This window comes from Heterodontus francisci, chromosome 4, assembly GCF_036365525.1.
Source record: "Heterodontus francisci isolate sHetFra1 chromosome 4, sHetFra1.hap1, whole genome shotgun sequence".
Taxonomy (NCBI): domain Eukaryota; kingdom Metazoa; phylum Chordata; class Chondrichthyes; order Heterodontiformes; family Heterodontidae; genus Heterodontus; species Heterodontus francisci.
In genome coordinates, this window is record NC_090374.1 from 41,908,167 (window position 1) to 41,932,548 (window position 24,382).

The 24,382-nt window shown below is 42.9% G+C and overlaps 1 protein-coding gene across 1 annotated transcript in view; it reads right to left on the reverse strand.

The window, feature by feature from the left end:
* The window catches only part of sorbs2b (sorbin and SH3 domain containing 2b), a 284,278-nt gene that overhangs the window by 43,076 nt on the left and 216,820 nt on the right, over positions 1-24,382 (reverse strand). Inside the window, exons 19-25 of the mRNA XM_068029420.1 lie at positions 24,102-24,271; positions 16,972-18,525; positions 10,842-10,939; positions 5,164-5,210; positions 3,411-3,525; positions 3,161-3,289; positions 197-400 (exon numbers count right to left, since the gene is read on the reverse strand). Coding sequence (XP_067885521.1) covers positions 197-400; positions 3,161-3,289; positions 3,411-3,525; positions 5,164-5,210; positions 10,842-10,939; positions 16,972-18,525; positions 24,102-24,271 — 2,317 coding nt within the window. The remainder of the gene's footprint in view (positions 1-196; positions 401-3,160; positions 3,290-3,410; positions 3,526-5,163; positions 5,211-10,841; positions 10,940-16,971; positions 18,526-24,101; positions 24,272-24,382) is intronic.

Sequence of the window (24,382 nt, forward strand, 5' to 3'; positions counted from 1 at the left end):
AATTAAATGAAGAAAAAAAACAGATTCAGAGTTCTAACTTTCTCCTTCCCACAACATTCTTGGGCCCTGTGTTTCCACTCCATTATCTCCCGATGGACTATCGCAGGTGAGTAAAAGAGAAAACCAAAACTATTCTACGGAATCTTTGCTTACAATTACCAAGGTAAAATGTTCAATAATACACAGGTCTGCCTACCTTTGTAGATCCCAAGCAGTGGATCCTATCACTGGAAAAGCTCAGAGGCAGAGAATGCCTGGGGTACTCTGCAGTATTCTTAGGTTGAAGTTTCTTGAGTACATCCACGTAAGAAATTGGGAAGATACCTTGCCGATTTGTTCCAGGGATCCTTCCTTCGTACCAGTTCTGATCTACCCGCCTGACAAGGATGACCCTTTCACCCTGAGGAGATCAGATATTTCAGCTGTACACTCACTGACACATATATTATTCCACCACAGCATAAAGCATGTTATGCTTTAGTTTAATACCCATGCTCAGTTTGGGCTCCGCCAGAGCCAGAGGGGAGGTGAGAGTGACTGCCCTCGACATCAAGGCAGCATCTGACTCTGAAGTCAGAGTATGGCATCAAGCAGCCCTAGTGAAACTGAAGTCGATGGGAATTGGGGCGAAAAATCTCCACTTGTTGGAGTCATACCTAGCACAAAGAAAGAGGGTATGGTTGTTGGAAGTCAATCATCTCAGTCCCAGGACATCACTGCAGGAGTTCCTCAGGGCAGTGTCCCAGGCCCAACCATCTTCAGCTGCTTCATCAATGACTTTCCCTCCAACATAAGGTCAGAAGTGGGGATGTTTATTGATGATTGCACCATGTTCAGCACCATTCACGACTCCTCAGATACTGAAGCAGTCTGTGTCTGCATGTAACAAGAATTGGACAATATGCAGGCCTGGGCTAGTAAGTGACATTCATGCCACACAAGTGCCAGGCAATGACCATCTCAAACAAGAATCTAATCATCTTTCCATGACATTCAATGGCATTATCACTGCTGAACCGCAAACCATCAACATCCTGGGGGTCACCATTGACCAGAGACTTAACTGGACCAGACATATAAATAAATACAGTGGCTACAAGAGCAGATCAGAGGCTGGGAATTCTGCAGCGAGTAACTCACCTCCTGACTCCCCAATGCCTGTCCACCATTTACAAGGCACAAGTCAGGAGTGTGATGGAATACTCGCCACTTGCCTGGATGAGTGCAGCTCCAACACTCAGGAAATCCGACACGATTCAGGATAAAGCAGCCCGCTTGAGTGGCACCCCATCCACCACCTTCAACATTCACTCCCTCCACCACTGGCGAACAGTGGCAGCAGTGTGTACCATCCACAAGATGCACTGCAGCAACTCGCCAAGGCTCCTTAGACAGCACCTTCCGAACCGGTTTCCTCCACCAGCTGGAAGGACAAGGGCAGCAGCCTCATGGGAAGACCATCATCTGCAAGTTCCCCTCCAAGTCACTCACCATCCTGACATGGAACTATATCGCCATTCCTTCACTGTCACTGGGTCAAAATCCTGGAACTCACTACCTAAAGCACTATGAGTGGACCTACACACATGGACTGCAGTGGTTCAAGAAGGCAGCTCACTACCACCTCCTCAAGGGCAATAAGGGATGGGCAATAAATACTGGCATTGCCAGTGACGCCCACATCCCAAGAACGAATATAAAGAGATACCTTTCAACTGGGAGATCCTAGCCTAAAGGTGGAATATAAGCCAAACATCCCTGAGAACAAATTAAGGTCAATCTGAACCTATGTTTGCTCTCCATTTTTGTTTATCTTTTTGATTTCAACATGGCCTATTATACATAAATCTTTGATAGATGTAAGTTCATATTCCCTAATTACCTGCTCATTCCAGTTGATTTGCAAAACCACATTTAAGAAAGTAAATTTTACTGATCCTAAAATCCATCTCAATAATTGGACCCTATACAGTAGTGTGCCCAAATGTGAAAGAAACAATTCCTACCCAAAAAGAGATCAACCAATTTTGGGCCTCCTTACCTTCACAGCCAGTGGTACTAACTAGGAAGAGCATCATGCATCAAGCCAGTTGCCATCAGACAGGCAAAAATCTATCAACTGGGCAGTTTACTACACTGAGCGGAATATCCCTTCCACACTCATCCATCGTATCAAGGTTGTATGCAGATTACTGATAGCCAACCAGGGGCTGGACAGATGGGATAAAAACAGACAATAACTGACCAGAAGGTCACAGAGCAAAGGCAAACGGTGTGTTAATGGTGTGTTGGTGTGCCTTGTTATTCTCAGTGACCCTCAACACCTTCACTTTTGTTATCTCTTGCCCCACCCCTGCTTTATTTGCTTAAGGCCTATTACATTTCTAACATTTGCCTGTTCTGATGAAGGGTCACTGCCCTGAAACGTTAACTCTGTTTCTCTCTCCACAGATGCTGCCAGACCTGCTGAGTATTTCAAGAATTTCTTGTTTTTATTTCAGGTTTCCAGCATCCGCAGTATTTTGCTTTTACTGGAAAGATGGAAACCCACCAGGGCAGATAACTCCTTCCTATCCTGAACAGTCCACGAGGTATCAGACATACAACTACACTGTGCATATACTTACTACACTACTGTGATGCAAACTTGACAAAAGAAATTGGAACCGTAAGGAATTAAATTCATTGGTTTCCACAGAAATTGGACCCTTTCCCAGCTGCTACGCAAGAATTTAGTTCTGACACTATGCCCTCCTTCCCAAAAAGGCTTGGTTTCTATCCATTTACTCTAGAACAATTGACAAGCAGGTAACTGGCATTGAACATGACCACGGAGAAACACACAACACATGGACTGAGTGAAAAATACCGGTTTCAGTTTTTCTCTGATACAAAGGGGATCTTTAATATATTGTTCAACCAGTTACATAAATGCATTCAAATGGCAACAGTAGCAAAGCAATAGCTCTTAACAGTCATTGATGACTCTAACTGGATAGGAAGTTAGAATAACTTTTCAGATGGAAAACTGCAACACGCACAAGAAAAACGGGGGAAGAGAAATCACTTCAGTTAGCAGAGGCAGCTACCTGTCCTGCTAGTTGGTTCTTAAAGAAGCAAAGTGCCTTGAGGAGCTAAGCATTAAAGTTTCCAAAATTACCTTTTTTAATGAGAGTTCCACATTGGTATCTGCATTGAAATTGTATTTTGCAATAGCTTCCCCAAAATCTCGGGCCTCTGCTGGTGGTGGCGGTCTTGCTGGCTGTGCCTTTTCTGTCGGGGGCAGCTTCTGCAAGAAGCAAATACACTTCATCACCAATCAATAACATTGTTCATTTTGCATTTCTTGTAACAGTTTGGCTTAACGCACTAAAACAACTTTGTACAGCAACAGGTAGAAAGTTACAGACCTCAACATATGAAATGGGGAATATGCCAACTGCTCCATGGTGTTCACCTTCGAACCAATTTTGATCTATTTGTCTAATAATGTAGACAATGTTCCCTTTCTTGAATGGTAATTCCCTGTAGATAAACATGTTTTTAATATACATATCGTTCTGATCACAAATTATACTACAATAGTTTGGCATATAGCCTCCTAAATCATTTTCTGCGCATTTTTAAAACAATGTTCTAACATTCATTGCTTAAAATGTAATAGCAGTACAACCTGTAGTGGTCTGTGAAATAGTAACATGGTATTTTGGGGGAGGGGATTAGTACCACCAGATCTTTCACATCCACCTAAGAGAGCAGATAGGACCTCAGTTTGAAGTCAGTTTGAGTGGGAATCCACCCCTTTACATCCACAAACTCTTCCTATTTGACACCTGCTAAGACTGACACACCCTTGAGGATTCCCTTTCCTAACTTCTCAAAGACCGTGTCAGCTATCCAGAGAAAAACAGTGCCATCATAGCTGATAAAGGGTTTTTACCAGGATGCAGCAATAGAAAGTCTGGTAAATCTGGTGTGAAGTCTAGAACGTGGGATCACAGTCTCAGAATAAAGGTTTGAGATGAGGAGAAATTTCTTCACTCAAAGGGTTGCAAATCTTTTGAATTCTCTACCCCAGACGCTGTGGATGCTCAGTTGTTGAATGTATTCAAGACAGAGATTGATAGATTTTAGGATACCAATAGAATTAAGGGATTATGGGGTAAATGTGGGAAGGTGAAATCGAGGTAGATCAGCCATGATCGTATTGAATGGCGGAGCAGGCTCGAAAGATTGAATGTTTCTACGGACTGAATTTTTGGGCCCTGTTGAAATTGGGAACGGAGGCGGAAGGAGGCCGGTTGGCGTGCCTCCTTCCCAATCCCATTTTCGATGTCAGCCATTTTGGCCAAAGTGGGTTCGGGCCCGAGAAGGCCGCCTGCCCCCACAAGGTGGGTGGGCAATTAGGCTCATTGAGAGCCTTATTAAGCAGGGACTGAGGAGGCAGACTGGGATTTTGCTGTCAGCCACTAATTTGCTGACCTGATGGTGGGGGGGAGGGGGGGGGGGGGGGGGTGCAGGTCAACTGCCTGGATGCAGTTACAGCCAAAGGCCATCCTGTAGAGGGGCTCCTCCGACCCCCAAAAGGGTGGCATGGCTGCTTTTTGTATTTTCATAAATTAAAAGTTCTGAAAAAGTGGATGAGAGAGCACCCTCCTGTTGAAGTGCCCTCTCAGTTCCTTATCACTCATTTCTGCCAGGTGATCTGAAGCTGCAAGGCCTTTGATTGGTCCTCCAGCTTAGAGAGCCTGCTTACTGCCCTTAATTGGACAGAGAACCCGTCTCCATGCCAATTAAGGGAGCACCCAGTCAAAATTTCAATGAGTAACTGTTTCTACCCCCCACTCCCCCCCACCACCACCAGGGTGTGCACATTCGGACCTGGAAACAGACCCAGCTCTTGTTTAACGCCCCAAAGCAAACATTCCTCTGGCTATGTTACAGACAGTGCAAAGTATGGAATGCAGCATTCAGAAGACACTGTGTTGATGATATATTACATATCAGCTCATAAGTGGACAGAAATTTGATTGCTGATCCCACTCCCCTCACTCCCACCTCGAGGGATCGACTCATAGCCACCTTGAGGATCTGAAGTTTGGAAACCTAAAATTCACAGAATAAAAATAAAACAGTCACAGTAAATATAACAACAATACTTACTTTGCTGTTTGAGCCTTAAAATCATAAATAGCTTTAGCAGGCTGTCTCTGAAAAGAGAAAATACGTTTCAGAAATAATACACTGAAGTACAGGGCAAATATATTGATCAGCATATGTTTTGGAAGATCCATGCCACTAACATGATAATGCTGGCATATTTGCATACTTAAAAGTTCTTGAGTTTTACAAAATGTGACCAGAACTCAGATAGACAAAGCTAAAAAAGTGGGATCATATTGGGCGGCGCAGTGGTTAGCACCGCAGCCTCACAGCTCCAGCGACCCTGGTTCAGTTCTGGGTACTGCCTGTGCGGAGTTTGCAAGCTCTCCCTGTGACCGGGTGGGTTTTCGCCAGGTGCTCCAGTTTCCTCCCACAGCCAAAGACTTGCAGGTTGATAGGTAAATTGGCCATTATAAATTGCCCCTAGTATAGGTAGGTGGTAGGGGAATTGAGGGAAGGTGGGGATGTGAGAGGGTAAAGGGATTAATGTAGGATTAGTATAAATGGGTAGTTGATGGTTAGCACAGACTTGGTGGGCCGAAGGGCCTGTTTCAGTGCTGTATCTCTAAATAAATAAAAAAAAAATATTGATTTGCTTGACTCAAATCCCTGCTGACTGTAAAGATTGACTGGATGACTGAGGCCAGTCTATTTGATTAGATTAGATTAGAGATACAGCACTGAAATTTGGTTCAAACATTTATTCAAACACAAGTTAGACTCTTCAGAATTAAATGAATCTAATTTCTTTTCAAAATCAGTACAAAGGAAATTCATTGAAACAACAATATTGTACATTTTTAATCCTATCTAATGTAATCACTATGACATGTAGTGCAATAAAGGTACAGCTAAAATTCTGAACTTTGATTTGATTGCTGACTTTTAACTACTTATTCCATATCCACTTACATTCTCGATAATAAAAAGAACCAAAGTATTAACTGGGAAAATGTCATATACCCATTTCTAGATACCCACAAAGTGGAAAATTTGATTTCAGAATTAATTGGTAGAAAGTACATCACATGACTTGTATAGCACAGCATTCTCTCCATGCCATAAGTTAATGGATTTTTGGATACACTTGTCAGACCACTGCTCTTTCCCAGCCTCAAGTTGAAACTTCCTTCCCATTCCTTTGATCACTGAACTACATGCAAATTACAAATCCACACTCGAACAAACTGAAACCCTTTCTGTTCAAAGGATGCTTCTATCCTGTCCTTCATGATAAAGAACATAAGAAATAGGAGCAGGCAGAGGCCATTCGCAAACTCGAGCCTGCTAGTCATTCAATAAGATCATAGCTGATCTGATTGTGGCCTCAACTCCACTTTCCTGCCTGCCCCCCATAACCCTCCACTCCCTTGTAGATCAAAAATCTGTCTAACTCAGCCTTGGATATATTCAATGACCGAGTCTCCGCTGCTATCTGAGGTAGAGACTTCCAAAGATTAACAAACCTCAGAAGAAATTCTTTGTATCCATCTTAAATGGGAGATACCTACACCTTCCTCTCACAGCAATAGTGAGCTCCACAGCAGTGGGGATGGTCCTGGCGTTATCAGTGGCAGTGAAGGAGGAAAACTGCTTTGTTATCGCAGTCCACATTTCATTTCTGGAGCAAAGCTAAAAGGCGGCAGCAGGTTAGATCGTGTATAATGGTGATGCAACAATTCCATACTCCCATTGGGGAATCATGGATCATAGGAATATTTTGGTGCATTTTGCTTTGTGTCAGCCTTGGTTGTGACCAGCACTTTTACCTCATATTCAGAAGGTCGTAGGTTCAAGCCCCCACTCCAGGGGCTGAACTTTTTGGGCCCCCCCCAAAGTCGGGAATGGAGGCGGGGGCCCCCGTAAATACTGGCGCCAGGCGGCATGCCAAATTTATTTTTATTCATTCATGGGATGTGGGCGTCGCTGGCCATGCCAGCATTTATTGCCCATCCCTAATTGCCCTTGAGAAGGTGGTGGCGAGCTGCCTTCTTGAACTGCTGTAGTCCATGTGGTGTAGGTAGACCCACAGTGCTGTTAGGAAGGGAGTTCCAGGATTTTGACCCAGCGATAGTGAAGGAACGGCGATATAGTTCCAAGTCAGGATGCTGTGTGACTTGGAGGGGAACTTGCAGGTGGTGGTGTTCCCATGTATTTGCTGCCCTTGTCCTTCTAGTTGGTAGAGGTCACGGGTTTGGAAGGTGCTGTCTGAGGAGCCTTGGTGCATTGCTGCAGTGCAAAAGTGTCGAGCTTCTTGAGTGTTGTTGGAGCTGCACCCATCCAGGCAAGTGGAGAGTATTCCATCACACTCCTGACTTGTGCCTTGTAGATGGTGGACAGGCTTTGGGGAGTCAAGAGGTGAGTTACTAGCCACAGGATTCCTAGCCTCTGACCTGCTCTTGTAGCCATGGTATTTATATGGCTACTCCAGTTCAATTTCTGGTCAATGGTAGCCCCTAGGATGTTGATAGTGGGGGATTCAACAATGGTAATGCCATTGAATGTCAAGGTGAGATCGTTAGATCCTCTCATGTTGGAGATGGTCATTGCCTGGCACTTGTGTGGCGTGAATGTTACTTGCCACTTATCAGCCCTAGCCTGGATATTGTCCAAGTCATGCTGCATTAATATCGGAGGAGTTGCGAATGATGCTGAACATTGTGCCATCATCAGCGAACATCCCGACCTCTGACCTTATGATTGAAGGAAGGTCATTGATGAAGCAGCTGAAGATGGTTGGGCCCAGGACACTACCCTGAGGATCTCCTGCAGTGGTGTCTTCGAGTTCAGATGATTGACCTCCAACAACCACAGCCATCTTCCTTTGCGCTAGGAATGACTTCAACCAGCGGAGAGTTTTCCCCGATTCCCATTGACCTCAGTTTTGCTAGGGCCCCTTGATGCCATACTCGGTCAAATGCTGCCTTGATGTCAAGGGCAGTCACTCTCACCTCACCTCTGGAGTTCAGCTCTTTTGTCCATGTTTGAACCAAGGCTGTAATGAGGTCAGGAGCTGAGTGGCCCTGGCGGAACCCAAAATTTCAAGGCTCCTATCCCAGCAGCGGGGGAAGGGCAGGTTAGAAATCCCACTCTCCTTCCCATTGAGGTCAATTAAACTTATTAATAAGCTTGCTTAGAGCTTGAAGGAGAAGGGTGCAATATTTAAAGGGGCAAATGGGTTTTAGAAGTGGTCAGTTTCTGCGCAGTTGAAGGGAGGTGAGTAAAGAGTGGGGAGCCAGTCTCGTCTGTTCCAGGGCATCACTCTGGCCCCATAAGAGGGTCAACAGGGCAAAGCAGGACTAGGCACTTGGTAAGGGGGTGCCCTTGGCACTGCACAATTGGCAGAGAGTAGGCACTCAGCATCTGGGTTTTGAACGGGGGTCAGCAACCCCCTGGCATCATGGGGGTAGAAGAGCAGGGGACAAGGCTGCAAGGACAACTGGACAGCCACCTGCCCAGAATGAAGGCTCCAGCAGGCAATCAGAGCACAACCGTCAGATTTTGTGCTAAGTGGTGATGAGGGACAACACCCTTTACAGAAAAGGCAGAACCCCTGGCATCAGGAGGGTATGGGAGAGGAAAGAAGGGCAGGAAGGAATGAAGGCAAAAACCTCAACACAGGATCCACCCCAGAACTACCTGGAGATGACCGAGACCCAGTGCTGCAGGAGAATGCAACCTCCCAGGCAGATGGTCACAGACATCAGTGACCTGGTCATCGAAGACCTCACATCTCACAGCACTGGTCAGCATGTCCTGCCAATGGAGGTCAAAGTTACTGTTGCCTTGAACTTCTTTGCTTCTAAGGATCAGCTGCAAACCTTGGTGGCATCTCAAAAACAGCTGCACAATATTCTATCCAGAACTGTTCATCACATTCATTTAACGACAGACATGGTATCACAGGGACAGAGGGCATTAAGGTTTTGCCTCCTTCGCTGGATTCCCCCAGGTGCAGGACATCATTGATACCACCGATGTGGCCATCTAGGTACCCAGTGACTGGACAGTGAGGTCTATCAACAGGAAGGGCTTCCACTCCCTCAATACCCAACTGGTCTACGACCACAACAAGAGCTTCCGCCATGTGTGCGCTCATTTTCCTAGCAGCTGCCATGACTCTTTTACTCTCCGCCAGTCCAAGTTGCCTCAGATCTTCATTCCAACCCCCAAAGAGGGTGAATGGATCCTAGGGACAAAGATATCCCTTGAAAACATGGCTACTGACCCCTCTACGCGAGTCCCTAACAGAAACACAGAGGCGAAATGACCAATGCCACCTGCTCAGCTGGACAACCATTGAGCAGACCATCGGGTTTCTGAAGATGCGATTCAGATGCCTGGACTGGTCAGGTGGTGCCCTCCAATAATCTCCTGCAAGGGTCTCAGTCATTGTGGTGGTCTGCTACATTCTTCATAACATGGCTCTGTAGAGAGATGTGGACCTTGAGGACAGTGAGGTCCTGGAAGGAGACAACTCATTGGGAGAGGAGCAGGAGAAGGAGATAAGTGAAGGGGATTAATTGGAGGCAGAGGGAGATGACACTGAACTGATAGGTGTCCCTACTGCATGACGAAGTGGCCTCCTCCCACCCTCTGGGAAGAGGACCTCCCTTCTCTCTCATGAGCTCCAGCATTATATCCAGGTCAGCATCAACGAAGCGAGGGTTTGCCCTGCCCCGGGCGCCAGGCTCCCCTGAGACATCTCGCTTCCCTCTGGTGCAGTGGAAGGCTTTGGCACAGACCACAGATCTCAACTTCAGGGTAACCAGCAGGCTCAGAGATGGCTGCCATGGGGAGTCCAAATGAGTTCCACACTTCATCTGACCAACCTCCATTCCTGCCCCCACTGTCTCCTCATCAATTAAGGGCTCATCCCCATAAAAATCTGAACTTTAATCAGTTTCCCACCAGACGCAGGTTTCTGACCCAAAAACAGACCCAGCCCTCGCTTCCTGCCTCCGTGGTGAAAAATCAGTCCCAGGACTTGAGCGCAAAAATCTAAGCTGACACTGCAGTGCATTACTGAGGGAGTGAGGCACTGTCGCAGGCGCCGTCTTTTGGATGAGACGATAAACTGCGGCCCCATCTGCCCTCTCAGGTGAATGCGAGTGATCCCATGGCAGTATTTTGAAGAAGAGCAGGGGAGTTATCCCTGATGTCCTGGCCAATATTTATCCAATCAACATCACACAAAAATAACTGTTTGTTCTCACATTGATGCTTTGTGGGAGCTTGCTGTGTGCAAATCGACTGCCCCATTTCCTACATTACAACAGCAACTACACTTCAATGAGTACTTCACGAGCTGTAAGGTGCTTTGGGATGCATGGTGGTCATGAAAGGTGCTATATTTCTTTTTTAAAACAGGGCAATTGAGTTGAAGGTTCCAATTTTCCTCTCCCTGGGTCCAACTGCAAAGGTTGTACACGTGAGTGAAAATGTTGTGTTATCAGTTGCTCCTGAAGGCTAAAGAAAATTGAATATAACCACATGGAGAAATAGAGACATACAGAAAGATGTCTGGCTTGAGTTAGATACAGTTTAGCCCTTACAGTATCAATCTACAAAACTCTTCAATGGGGAAATCAAGAAAAATTCAGCCTGTAACATTCTATAAATAGATATTCAAAAACAAGATCATTTGTAGTATTGTGGCATTGTCTCTTTTCAGTTACCTCTTTTTCTTGTTTCCTACGGGGCTCGTCTGTCGGTCCCTTGCGATCCTTTAGTGTCACTCTGCCCATTTCTGAGACAATCCTATGAGAATCCTGATCTATTTGAAATAAAATGTAATAAAATAAATTTCAGGCTCAAACATGTTGTCCACACCATGGACCAGATGGAGTTTTTTTTTGGCTGCTTGGTCAAAAGACATACCCATATTCAGATTTATGAATTAACTGGAATGTCGTCATTTATCTTAAGGATTTTCAAATATATTCTTAACAGTTTACATATTAATTCTAGGAAAATGCAAGCTTCAGAATAAGAATAATTGCCATTTCTCAAAGGTGGTCAGATTTCTGAGCACAGTGAATCTACGGTTGTGTCGAACTTTCAGGCATTATCCGTGGCTAAGTTCAATACATGTTAATATCCAGTGAGTAAAGAATAAAACTCATATAGGTTTCTGCTGATGAAGGGACATGAGGTTAAAGGCATCAAGTTCCACTGATAGGGTTGGAGGAAGTGAAATCTTTGAATATAGCTGAGCGCGGCCAAGGCTCCTCAATAAAATCAAAACACATTATGGAACAGCCGCCAACTTCATTCTCCCTCAAAAAATGCCCCATAATTGTTTCAAAACTGCATGAACTCTTGTATATGAGCACTGCACTCTTGTAACTGTCCTTGGATATGTATATGTTTTAAAATTAGTTGTCAGGCTTGCTTCTCATTATTTTGAACACTCCAGACTGACTGCTGTATTTGTAGAGTGGAATGCCTGGTTAAATTCCTGTCCACACATGCTCTATAATTTTATTTCTAGGACTGGTGTCTGAAACAGTCACCAAAAAAGGAACTCGAGAAATTATAAATTTTTTTTTTTTAAAAAAAAGATCAACTGACATGCATTCAAGACATAGAATATGTAGCATGTTGTACATTTCCTCGTCTTTTGTCACCCAGAAACCCATTACTATATTGTGATCCAGAAGCTGAAAATACATGACACTATGTAGTACTGAATTCCTTCATTTTCTATATTTACCATTCATTTAAGACATGCTGACCCTACGAGCTTCACTGACAACTACGCAGTGGAATTATAACTCATTGCTATCTATTACCCAGCAACTGGGTCTTCGGTCAACAGTTTGTAACTAGGTAAAGCCACATCAACATCCAGATCTAGCCTGATAATCACATCTCACTGCAAATAGCTATTCTGAGTTTAGCATAAAACAATTTGGTCATATATTGCGCCCACAGACAACAACCGCAGGGATGCAGAAACATTACTTACCCTTATAGTCTGTATTGATTTGCACTCAGCAAATATTACTGGCACATGATAAATGCAGCAGCTCAGTCAATGCAGTGCACATGTTGAGGATATGATGGAATCAACTGAGAAAGGAAACAGCCAACCAGAAAAGGGGAGTTTTTTTTTAAATTTCAGGGGCAGCATCACTGTATTGATGGAGTTTTACTGATAGCATCAGTAATCAGCAGCAGACTGACATCATGCCAAGTTAAGTGTTTGTAGGTGTTTACATAGCAGCTAAATATCTATTACTGCTCTTTGCTCAAATTTCAAAAAGCAATACATCCATCTGCAAACTTTCTCAACCAAAAGATACTTAGAAAAAGACAAAGTTTAAGCAATCTTTGCAGTCTTTTGGAATCCATACAAGCTAATGCAATGTTCTTAGCTATCCAATGTCCTTAGATAAACCTCCACTTATGGACAGAATGGGTAGGTGCTGCCACAACTGTACTTATCCAAACGTCCTATTTAAACCCCTTCGCCCCTCTACTTCTCCCTGTAACTTCAGAAATCCATCATTTCGACCAAGCTTTCAGTCACCACTGCCAACTCTTGTTATCATGGTTCTTTCCCTTCACCTACTCTTTTCTACCTCTCCCTGGGCATATACGGCTCAGTGCCTTGCCACACAGTGCATTCATCCACAGTGCTAATGGGGAGCTATCACATTCTTCAATTTTTCTCCTGCCTCTCACTGAAAACCTACCTCATCATGGTTTGTCTTCCTGAAGATAATCTAGCTGAAGTTAGGAATTGTGCATGAAATGGGGAGGAGGGGGGAGGGTTTGGAAAAAGAGAAATCCATTTAAAAAAGGTGCTTAAATTGGAATCTGGGAAGTTAGTAGTGTAATGTTCTGGTGAACGTGATTTTCAAATAAACTTAATCTAATCCACAAAAAAAAACTATACAGTCAGTTCCCCTGTGCTCAGAAACAGTACAAATCCTTGGGCAATTATTGAGAAAGAATTACTAAATGGATAGTCACATTATTTACCCTCGACATGGAAATAAATAAATGGGAGTGACCTACCTCCTGTATTGCTCCTCTGTTGGGCAGTAGCTTTTTGGATTCAAACTGCACATATTTAGTACCATTGGATTAGTAAACAGTTTGTTATGTGCAGCCACATGTATTAAGACCAAGCAGGCCAAAGAAAAAAAGTGTTAAGAGTCTACACATGGTTGAATATCTATGAATTCAAATGAGAAACTTAAAAATGATTGGAAAAGTGGTAAATATTTAGACTAAGACAAATTCATTTCCCCACTGGTCCTATATACTACTGTACTTGAACTATTATGCTTACCTTGATTTACTATAATTCAAATATTATATATTTCAGTATTAACAGTTAACACTCGTGTGGTTAACTACAGCACCATGATGGTTATGAATGGATGGTCACATAACCTCTTTTAATAGAATAGGGAGCTATTCCAAAATCTATTTGCTTCACTTTTTTTTTTAAATAGAATATTTTGGCATGGCTCCATGAAGTAGATACCAGAGGGAACAAATAAAAAGGTCAATTAAAAATGGATACATTCTCTTTCACTTTAAGCAAGGGGCAAAACTTTATTTCTAACAACAAAGGCGGCATCCTGGAACGGCCACGCATTACATACAGCTGCATTCCTAGCAGATATTAGGCTGCTGCAGCTATCGCCAGTTTGTGGATCGTTCAAATAGAGGGAGAAGTGAAAGTAGACCCAGGTTCTGAACATGGAGAAGAACGTGGAGCAACATTTAAAGAAAAGATTGGCCTGTTATTTGCTGCTGTAATGTCAGCGAAACTGTCAGTGCTCATCGTCATTATTGTACAAAACTGATAGCACCTTCTGGTGTCTGCACATCGGTAGTTAAATGTGGAAATCTGGAGGTTGCGGTCAGTGATACCCTGTGCCTCCACAGGCTGCGCAGATGCAATCAACACAGAGTCAGCAATTTGATGTTGAACCTCAACCTTTTATGCACTATTCTCACTATAAAAACCATTGAAAAGATTATACCTTAATGAATGATGTGTAACTGAGATTGTAACGGCATACTAAGTCATAATTACTGCTGAACAACCTCTCTGGCCCTGAATAACTAATTTTATAGGTGTAGAGCATCATTCCCTCTCAATAAAATTGCAACATTCCATGATTTTTATGATTAAAAAGTTAATATAGTATTTTACATTTCTAAAAAAAGTTTGATATTTCAGCTTCCACCTTGATGTCACAATCTTTATTTCCCTTTCTTTAAAGTGATTTAAAAAAAATGTGAATTATAATCTGTGCTTTTTACTTCCTGGTGTGCTGTCTGAGAACTCTTCAATCTGACTGGCTAACCAGCCTGCTTGATGACTTCAGTGTTTCTGGATGCCACAGACCCCCGGCAGATTCAAAGACAAGCGGAATTGTAGGAGAAATTGATGCTCTAAAGCCCACTAAATCTAGGTGGGCAGCCTTGAATCAAGATCAGTGGCAAGCGCCATTGCTTCACCACTGGACACAGAAGCTGGGCCGTTGAAAGTGTATGGGTGGGGGCGCGAAAAGGAGGGAGATGGGATTACAGTGGATAACTTGTGGGATGGTTTGTTCTGGCACAAGCACAATGGACTGAATGGCCTGAAGAATGTCCTTCAGCATTAAATTTTATGATCTATTAAAAAGCCACTTACCCATTTTTAACCAATCAACCTAAGAAAACTTATGTTAAATTTGATCTCATTTAAAAATAAAACTTGAGAGCTATGATACTAAATGGCTGGTACAGTTAAATGCTTAATAAACCTTTTTCCTTTCCCCTCACCCCTTGCCAGTTGCAGTATAAAATGACTGTGCTGAAAAATATCCCTATATCAGTCTAATTAGGTAAATAGGAATGTTAATCTTAAAGAGGACTGGGAATCAACAATAAGAGATAGGACACAATTTCTTTCAAGTTCCACAGACATTGCATTTAACTTCATTTATAGTTTGTGAAACTCATTCTAGTCACTTATTCATTAACTATTACACTTGTTCAATGCTGGATAACCTGAAGAACTCATATACTGTGCATGTTTAATTAACATGTTTTGAAATTTTAAAGCATTTCCACATTTCAAAAATATTCAGGATTCAAACCAAAAACCAATGATGACGACGACTGGGGAGCCTGCAACTTTTATTTATTTTATTTTTTCCCCCTAATTATGCTCAATTGTTTTATTACGTCCAGTTTCTCTACGTGGAGGAACAGAAGAATCTTGGGGTCCATGTCCATAGATCGCTCAAATTTGCCACCCAAGTTGATAGGGCTGTTAAGGCGTATGGTGTGTTGGCTTTCATTAACAGGGGGATTGAGTTTACGAGCCGCGAGGTTATGCTGCAGCTCTATAAAGCCCTGGTTCGACCACACTTGGAATATTGTGTTCAGTTCTGGTCGCCTCATTATAGGAAGGATGTGGAAGCTTTAGAGAGGGTGCAGAGGAGATTTACCAGGATGCTGCCTGGACTGGAGGGCATGTCCTACGAAGAAAGATTGAGGGAGCTAGGGCTTTTCTCATTGGAGCGAAGAAGGATGAGAGGTGACTTGATAGAGGTGTACAAGATGATGAGAGGCATAGATAGAGTGGATAGTCAGAGACTTTTTCCCAGGGTGGAAAGGGCTATCACCAGGGGGCATAATTTTAAGGTGATTGGAGGAAGGTTTCGGGGAGATGTCAGAGGTAGGTTCTTTACACAGAGAGTGGTGGGTGCGTGAAATGTGCTGCCAGCGGTGGTAGTAGAAGCAGATACATTAGGGACATTTAAGCGACTCTTGGATAGGTACATGGATGATAGTAGAATGAAGGGTAGGTAGTTAGTTTGATCTTAGAGTAGGTTAAAGGTTCGGCACAACATCGTGGGCCGAAGGGCCTGTACTGTGCTGTACTGTTCTATATTCTATGTACCATATCTCAATGTTAAAGTTGGGATGTACGGCCCTTTATGCAGTTTTGGTCTCCTTAACTGAGGAAGGATGTTCTTGCTATAGAGGGAGTGCAGCAAAGGTTTACCAGACTGATTCCTGGGATGGCGGGACTGACATATGAGGAGAGATTGAGTCGGTTAGGATTATATTCGCTGGAATTCAGAAGAGCGAGGGTGGGGGGGGATCTCATAGAAACCTATAAAATTCTAACAGGACTTGACAGGGTAGATGCAGGAAGGATGTTCCCGATAGTGGGGGAGTCCAGAACCAGGGGTCATAGTCTAAGGATATGGGGTAAACCTTCCAGGACTGAGATGAGGAGAAATTACTTCATCCAGGGAGTGGTGAGCCTGTGGAATTCGCTACCACAGAAAGCAGTTGAGGCCAAAGCATTGTATGTTTTCAAGAAGGAGTTAGATACAACTCTTGGGGTGAAAGGGATCAAAGGATGTGGGGTGAAAGCAGGAATAGGTTACTGAGTTGGATAATCAGCCAGATTCAGTTTTGGTCTCTTCACATGTTGGTGATATTGAGGCTTTGGAAAGGGTGCAGAGGAGAGCCACTAGTCTAATTCCCAGAGTACAGCATCTTAGTTATCAAGCTAGGCTAAAAGTGTTGGAACTCTACACTTTAGAGAAACGCAGACTTAGGGGTGATCAGATTGAGATTTATGAGATAACAAAACAGACTATGTTCCAGTTGACAGTTTGTTCCCATTTTCTATGTTTCTAATTTAACAGTCCTCTAAAGATAATATTTTATGACCCTATTACATTTATAGTATAGATGCCAAAATGGATGAAGAATGTATGGTTGATGATCACACAATTCCCAGACACACATTAAAGATAATGGTTTATATGCCACCTTGGTAGTAAGTGTAATCATTCTCTGGGTTGTTGTTCGTGTCCATGTCCTGATAAGAGGCACTAAAAGGATTTTTTTCATAATCACACTGGTACAAAGGAACATTAACCTCCTCCTCTTGCTGCTCAGAAGGCTGGGGACTACCTGTCTTCCTTAGAATCCTGAGGGAGGAATTTCTTTCAGGAATATCCGGAAGCAGTTCAGTTAGAAGTCTGTGTAGTATGCTATTATCAGGTAGACTCCCTCGCCTCTTTTCCGCTTTGATGTGGTCATAGATATCTTTCAAAGCAGAATCCAGTGCTTCAAACACTGATTTAGATTTTGGCTTTTCAATTTTTCTTTGGGCAGGTAAGCCCTTTTTCCTCCTGAAAGGCACTGGACTGACGAGGAATGCTAACTTTGAAAGGTTAGACTCAGCTTCAGGTTTCTTTGCAGTTGTCTTTTTGTCTTGATTCGCCCTTTCATGTTTCAGCATGGTGGTGAACCTGGTGTATGAGGCTGGGCATCTGCCTTTGCAGGAGCTGAGAAGATGCTTATGGTGGTGGGGGTGGTGGCCTGAACCATAAAAGCTTTCTGAAGATGTGAAGGAGTAATGGTCAAAATCACTTTCACTACAAAAAGAAGAGCCTTCAAGTGGAATGCAATCGCTGAGGTCTGATACCATTGCCTCATAGTCACTGTCCATTTCAGAGTTTTCAAACCGTGATGCCATTCTTCGCTGGTTTCCATTCGTCACTTTAATATGAATTGGCATCATAGCTTTAGACATGCAATGTTGCTGCATCATAGACATTTTCCTGCCTTGATTTTCTTCATCTAGTAAAGATTCAATAGATAATCGTCGTCTTGGGAAGACGGTCTTATTAGCAGCTGTATAGGAGGTTTCAGATAAAATCACATTGTCCAGGTTGGGCATAGATCTTGACTTAATAAGTTTTTCAAACTCAGAGATTCTGGTAGGTACCATGTCCCTAGGCACCTCATTGGAAAATTCTTTCCATTCTGAAAGGATGCCCCTGTGCTGCTCTTGTTCATATTGTAGCACCCTGGACTTCACTGTGCAGATTATTTCTGGATTTATTAATTCTTTGCGGTTTATATGGTGCATTTTCTTGTACAACTTCAAGAACCCTTTGCCACCACGTGCTGACTTGCAGCGAATTCGTGGTCGATGGGGCTTCCCGTCCCCAGTCCCATGTGGTGATAACCAAATTCCAGAGTATTCACCTTTGGGCTGTTCTTCACAAAGCAACGACACCATGCTCTCAGACTTTGTCTGCGCCTCCTGAACCTCAACGTAGTCACTTTGCAGCAGATCGTCACAGCTGCGAGACTTTAGTTTTGGTGAAGTTGCTTCATCTGTGCTACTCCAAGCTTCTGCATTTTGTCGGTTTAGGTGCCAGCCATTCTTGAATAGGACCGATCTTTTCGGGCTAGGTGTAATTACAACCAGGGGCTGGCTATGGCGATTACTGTAACCTAACTCATGAGAGACATTCTGGTTTTGAAGTACACAGCTAAGAAGGGGTGGGTATGATCTGCTAATATCCCCACCTTTCAGATCCATAGGGCAGCATGGTTAAAAGAGAGACAATTCCAGAATTAACAGGCATACAAGACAGTATTTCAGTAGCAGAAAATCAATAAGAAAAGCAAAGATGCAAGAAGAGTGAATGAACATAATTACTATATAATGTGTTTAGCCATGTTTGGTAAAATGCGCCTGTTATTATTGTAATATCTATTTCTTTTGGTTTGAAGTTCCTCACAATACTATAAAAATGCTAAAATTTTCACAAGCACGAGGTTTGTGACCCTACTTTCTAGAGGACACTGGTCTTTAGGCAAATTTTTACTTCTACTTTTTGTGCACAAAATCAAAGCATATAAAATAAAAAGATGCTAAACATTGGGAGTTCCCTAACACATCCCAACAAATCAGCATGGGATAATGTATACTGGCTAATTAGATACTTTCCTTAATATACCTTTGCTTTGTAACCATGAGCCCACAACTCTACGGTTTAATCAAATTACAACAGTCCAAATTTCCTCAGTTGTTAATAAACTCATCGTTGGGTGTGATTATAATCTGCTTTGTAAAATTACACAAAATGATTTTATTAATATTTGAAAATGTGCCTCGTGTGGATATTGAAGCTGAGAAGAATAGCAATTTCATTCATCATTTGGTTATCCTTAACTAGTCAACTTCAATGAAGAGTATACTTTTAAACCTACCATGGCAAAAAGTGTTTCAGAAGGCATTTCAACAAGTTTGAGAGAAGAGGGTCCAGTGGTAATTATTTTGATTAAGTTGATTCATATAGTTACATTTTGTCTAATATTTTTATCCAGATCATTTATAAGAATTGATTTTTCTTTGATGTTAGTTCTTTGAAAACAACTGTTATTTCAGTTCTGGTGTGTGGACATTATACAGTAATCAGATGTTCATACAATTTTACAACTACATGCAGAGACAGATTATAGTATTAATATAGTAAGTATATTCAATAGTGTGCAAAAATGAACACATTTAAGCCAAGTTAAAAATTTTCCCACCAGCAAGCATAATTCAGCAACCGAAACATGTAGAATATGCACACCTTTATAAGGGCTTGTATATTCCATAGATCAGTTATATTTTTCAGAAATTAAATACTAAAGCTCAAAAGCAAACTTCTGTGGATTGGATACAATCAACTGTCTAATTTTGTGTTGTCATCTGTCCTTTTTCTTGCTTCTTTATGGCCGTCAGGCCTTCTTTTTCTGCTGCTATTTGTCCCTTTTACACTCTTTTACTATATGTTTCCCTCTTTTATCTCTCTCTCCCGTATCACGTGCTAGCTATTCATATTGGCTTTCAAAGCTATTTAATTTTTTTTTTACTGGCCCACATCCAGTTTTGGTCTCTTCACATGTTTGGTGATATTGAGGCTTTGGAAAGGGTGCAGAGGAGAGCCACTAGTCTAATTCCCAGAGTACAGCATCTTAGTTATCAAGCTAGGCTAAAAGTGTTGGAACTCTACACTTTAGAGAAACACAGACTTAGGGGTGATCAGATTGAGATTTATGAGATAACAAAACAGACTATGTTCCAGTTGACAGTTTGTTCCCATTAAATAGATTAGGGAGGACCAAGAGCCACAATTTTAAGTTGTATATCGCCAGATTTAGGTTAGAAGCCAGGATGTAGTTTGTTTCCCCGAGGGCGGCACAGTGGTTAGCACTGCAGCCTCACAACTCCAGCAACCCGAGTTCGATTCTGGGTACTGTCTGTGCGGAGTTTGCAAGTTCTCCCTGTGACCACGTGGGTTTTCGCCGGGTGCTTCGGTTTCCTCCCACAGCCAAAGACTTGCAGGTTGATAGGTAAATTGGCTGTTATAAATTGCCCCTAGTGTAGGTAGGTAGTAGGGAAGGTGGGGATGTGGTAGGAATATGGGATTAATGTAGGATTAGTATAAATGGGTGGTTGATGGTTGGCACAGACTCGGTGGGCCGAAGGGCCTGTTTCAGTGCTGTATCTCTTAAAAAAAAAAGTGGACCTCTGGAACAGACTGCTATCTTGCACAGTGGATGCGCATTTGCTAAATTCCTTCAAGTCAGAGCTGGGCCTGTTTCTGGATGATCTCGTTTTCTGATTTTTCCAACGCCCCGAATTCTCAGTCAGACGTACTCAACCTTCTCCCGTCTCTAAATGTTACCTGCCAGGTCAGAGAGTTGCTGATGCTAAGTGCCTCTCTGTCACCTCTTACAAAAGGTAGGGTACTGCAGGGAATTCAGCGTCAGACCGATTTCCTGGACTAGTTTCAGTTGCCCAGATGGGTATACACAAGGTTTCACAATTGTGTGGGACAGGCTGGATGTATCAGAGGGTCTTTACCTGTCTATCATTGCTCACATGTTCATATGACTCTACCTAATCTTTTCAAGTAAATCAAGATGGTGGACAACATGGAAGTGGGCACTGGGATCAGGCAGTGAGATATGTTCGAAAATTCAGGCTAGGAGGAAGTGGGAAGGCAGTGGCCAGGAAGAAGCAGCTAGTAACTGGGCCCATTATTATTGCTTGGGAATTACTGGGTTACTGCCTGGGAGATCAGCAGCAGTCTCATTGCGGATAAGGTCTGGGAAACTTGGGGTCTTGAAGACTTAATGGGATTGGGGCAGGGAATGACAGGTGTTGGGGTGGGGGGGGGGGGGGGGGTGGTGGGGAGGCAGAATTTCTAACTGTAGAAATATAAATTTAGTCTAAATTGTACCAAACATATTATAAACAACTAGCATTTATAGTGCACCTTTCACAACTTCAGGACAGTCCAAAGCACATCACAGCTAATGAAGTATTGTCACTGTTGTAATGCAGGAAAACATGGCATCCATCTGATAAGGAGTACATATTAGCCAGGACACCAGGAGAACTTCCCTTCTCTTTCAATAATGCCACTGGATCTTGTACATCTCTTTAGAAGCCAGACATTACCTCTGACAATGCAGCACCCCCTCAATACTGCAGTGAACTGTCAGCCAGTGTTCAGGAGCAGGATTTTCAGGCCCTGCTTAGGGCCCGAAAATACCGGCACCAGCCAGCTGGCTGGTTGGTTACCCAACCCCATTCCCACTATTGCCCATTTTGGTCGAGGCAGTTTCATGGCCTGGCAAGGCTGCCCGCTCCGAGGCGGGCAGCCAATTAAGCTTTAAAATAAAAGCAAAATACTGCGGATGCTTCAGTTCTGAAGAAGGGCCATTGACCTGAAACGTTAACGCTGCTTCTCTCTCCACAGATGCTGCCAGACCTGCTGAGTATTTCCAGCATTTCTTGTTTTTATTTAAGCTTATGAGCCTTGTTTAGGGTAGGTAGTAGAGGCCGATTGGGATTTTCTAGTCAGCCTCCAGTTTCTCAATGGGACAGTGGGGGGGAGGGCAGTTTAACTGCCTGGAGGCAGGCACCCAGTGGCAGTGTAGAGGTGCTCCCCCCCTTGCCCCCACCCCATCAGTGCTGGCCTGGCTGCAAGAGCCATTTTTAAAGTTTTAAAAAGGTACTGGGAGGGCACCTTCATGTTAAAGCACCCTCTCAGTCACTTACTATTCACTGCAGCCAGCTGCTCTTCTGAAGCTGGAAGACCTCTGATTTGCCCTCCAGCTTTGACAGCCCACCCATCACCTTTAATATGAACCTGTCTCCATGCCAATTAAGGGGGTGCCCCAGTCAAAATTTCAACGAGTGACTGTTTTCCCCCAGGGTGGGTTTGGGACTCAGAAACAGTCCCACCTCCTGTTTCCAATCCGCAAAGTAAAAATTCAGCCCCAGGTCTCTGGAGTGGGGATTGAACCCATGTCTTCTGACTCAGGTGGGAGTGCTACCACTGAGCCAAGGCTCACCCTCTTATTAAGTGCAGTGATGTGCATTAAATATACTTACACTCAGTTGTATGAAACAGTATAATTCTGTGGGAATGTTATGGCAACACAAGATGTTTCAACAAATTCCAACAAGCTGAGCTTGCGTTGTTGAATGTGCTACTTTCACAATGTCCTTACCTTGGCCACAATTTCATGGGATGGTAGAGCAGGGAGCAAAAGCTCACACGCAGAAGAATAAATCGGCAGAGGGGAATTGGGATGGACAGGATAGCTCCGTGGAGAGCTGGCATGGACTCGATGGTCCGAATGGCCTCCTTCTGTGCCATAAATGACGATCTCTTTTCTCACAGCAATTCCTCTCAAATGTCACATTGTATGTAAATCAAGAGTGGGATTGACAGAAGCATATCATTTGCTCAATTCAACAGGATTTATATGGTGCTCGATGTACGCACACTCAGAATGGGAAAACTCCCCCCCCCATTTTATTGGAGCAATATTTAAAACAAAAGCCATGGAATTTTACATGTAAACGTTTTATTTTACTTCAGCATATTGATTCTTAGCTTAGGCATGAGTCCATCGCTTTTCACATTATAGTATGAAAAGACTGAAGAGCACATCAACAACAGGTAAGACTTTTGATCGCAGGCAGAAAATAAAGGGAACTGTAGGTACCTTTTGCAAGCAAAGCCTGTAATCTCTAACATTACAGAATCTCAATATTTTCTTACGTTCAGAATTATCAGCAATGCTGCTTTGATAATATAACATGTTCTACAAATAAATTCCAACGCAGCTAAAACACTGATCAATTTTGTCGTATTTCACAAACCTTCAGGGACCTAACAATACTGAAACCTACTGATTAGGCTATTACACCTGAAGGAATATCTAAAATCTTAGTTTATAAAGTGGATCATTTGATAACTATTACAAAATATCAGCACGGTCACTGCAAAACCTTCTCCTTAGGTCTGATTAAGCCAAGCCATTCATTTCAATTATTATTCCTTAGGCTGTCTGAACTGAAATCAGACTGGAAGACAGGCTGGCTAGTTTGGCATCATAACTGGCTGGAGACTCTAAAGGTTTCACCAAAAAGATACACGAGAAAATGCTGGCTTCAATCCAAGCAGCCATATTCAAATTCCCAGCCATTTATTTTACAGATGGCTTGAAGAGAGATCTTTCAAAAATTAGCAATGAAAATGTGACAAAACAAAAATAAGTTTAGCCACATAAACATCTCACATGTGATAGTGCAATCCCTTTAATGTTTTGAATAAAATTGCAGAACACAGGCAATTACTCGTAGTCAGAAAACGATTCAACCTGTAATCAGTTAGTTTACCAGAAATCAACTTTCTCATTCCAGCCGCAAGGTGAGAACCTATCTTCACAAAGTTTCCACAAGTCAGGTTGCCTCTCCTCAATGTCTTATTGCATGTACTGAGGGGGAGAGGGGTTGTATCAAAATCGTAAATGTGTTTGTAGAGTTTCGTGGGCAAACACATACTCAATCAGAAACTACTACAGTTCACCCAGCCTGACAGGGCCAAACTCTTATTACAAACATCTAATTTTTTTTTTTGTTTTTTTACATAGTTTATATTTTTCTCCAATTTTTGCAGCAATTAGAAAAATTTCATTTACTGGAAATACAAATTTTTAAACAACAATTTGAATTTATTTTTACTGAAGTACGAGATCCTGATCTCCTGTACCTGCAGTTTCCTTCATCTGGTAGTCTTACTCCTTACCTTTAACTCTGGATGGCGAAGATGGTGAAGAATTGGTTAATGACTTCCTGGTTATTCCACGGAGGTCAGCGCTGCTCTTCTGCATTGTGTGATCACTCTGTGCTCTCTGATGGTTCACTGAAGGTTCAGACTTCCGCCTCTTTCTGTAGTCGCTTGCAGGACTTGTGGCACTGACAACAGATTGAATAAAATAAACTGCATTACTGTCCAACTTGTTTTTCTGTCCTTAAAGTGCCTGCTTACTCAGTGTGGGAAAACTGAATTTTCCCTAGGGTTCACTT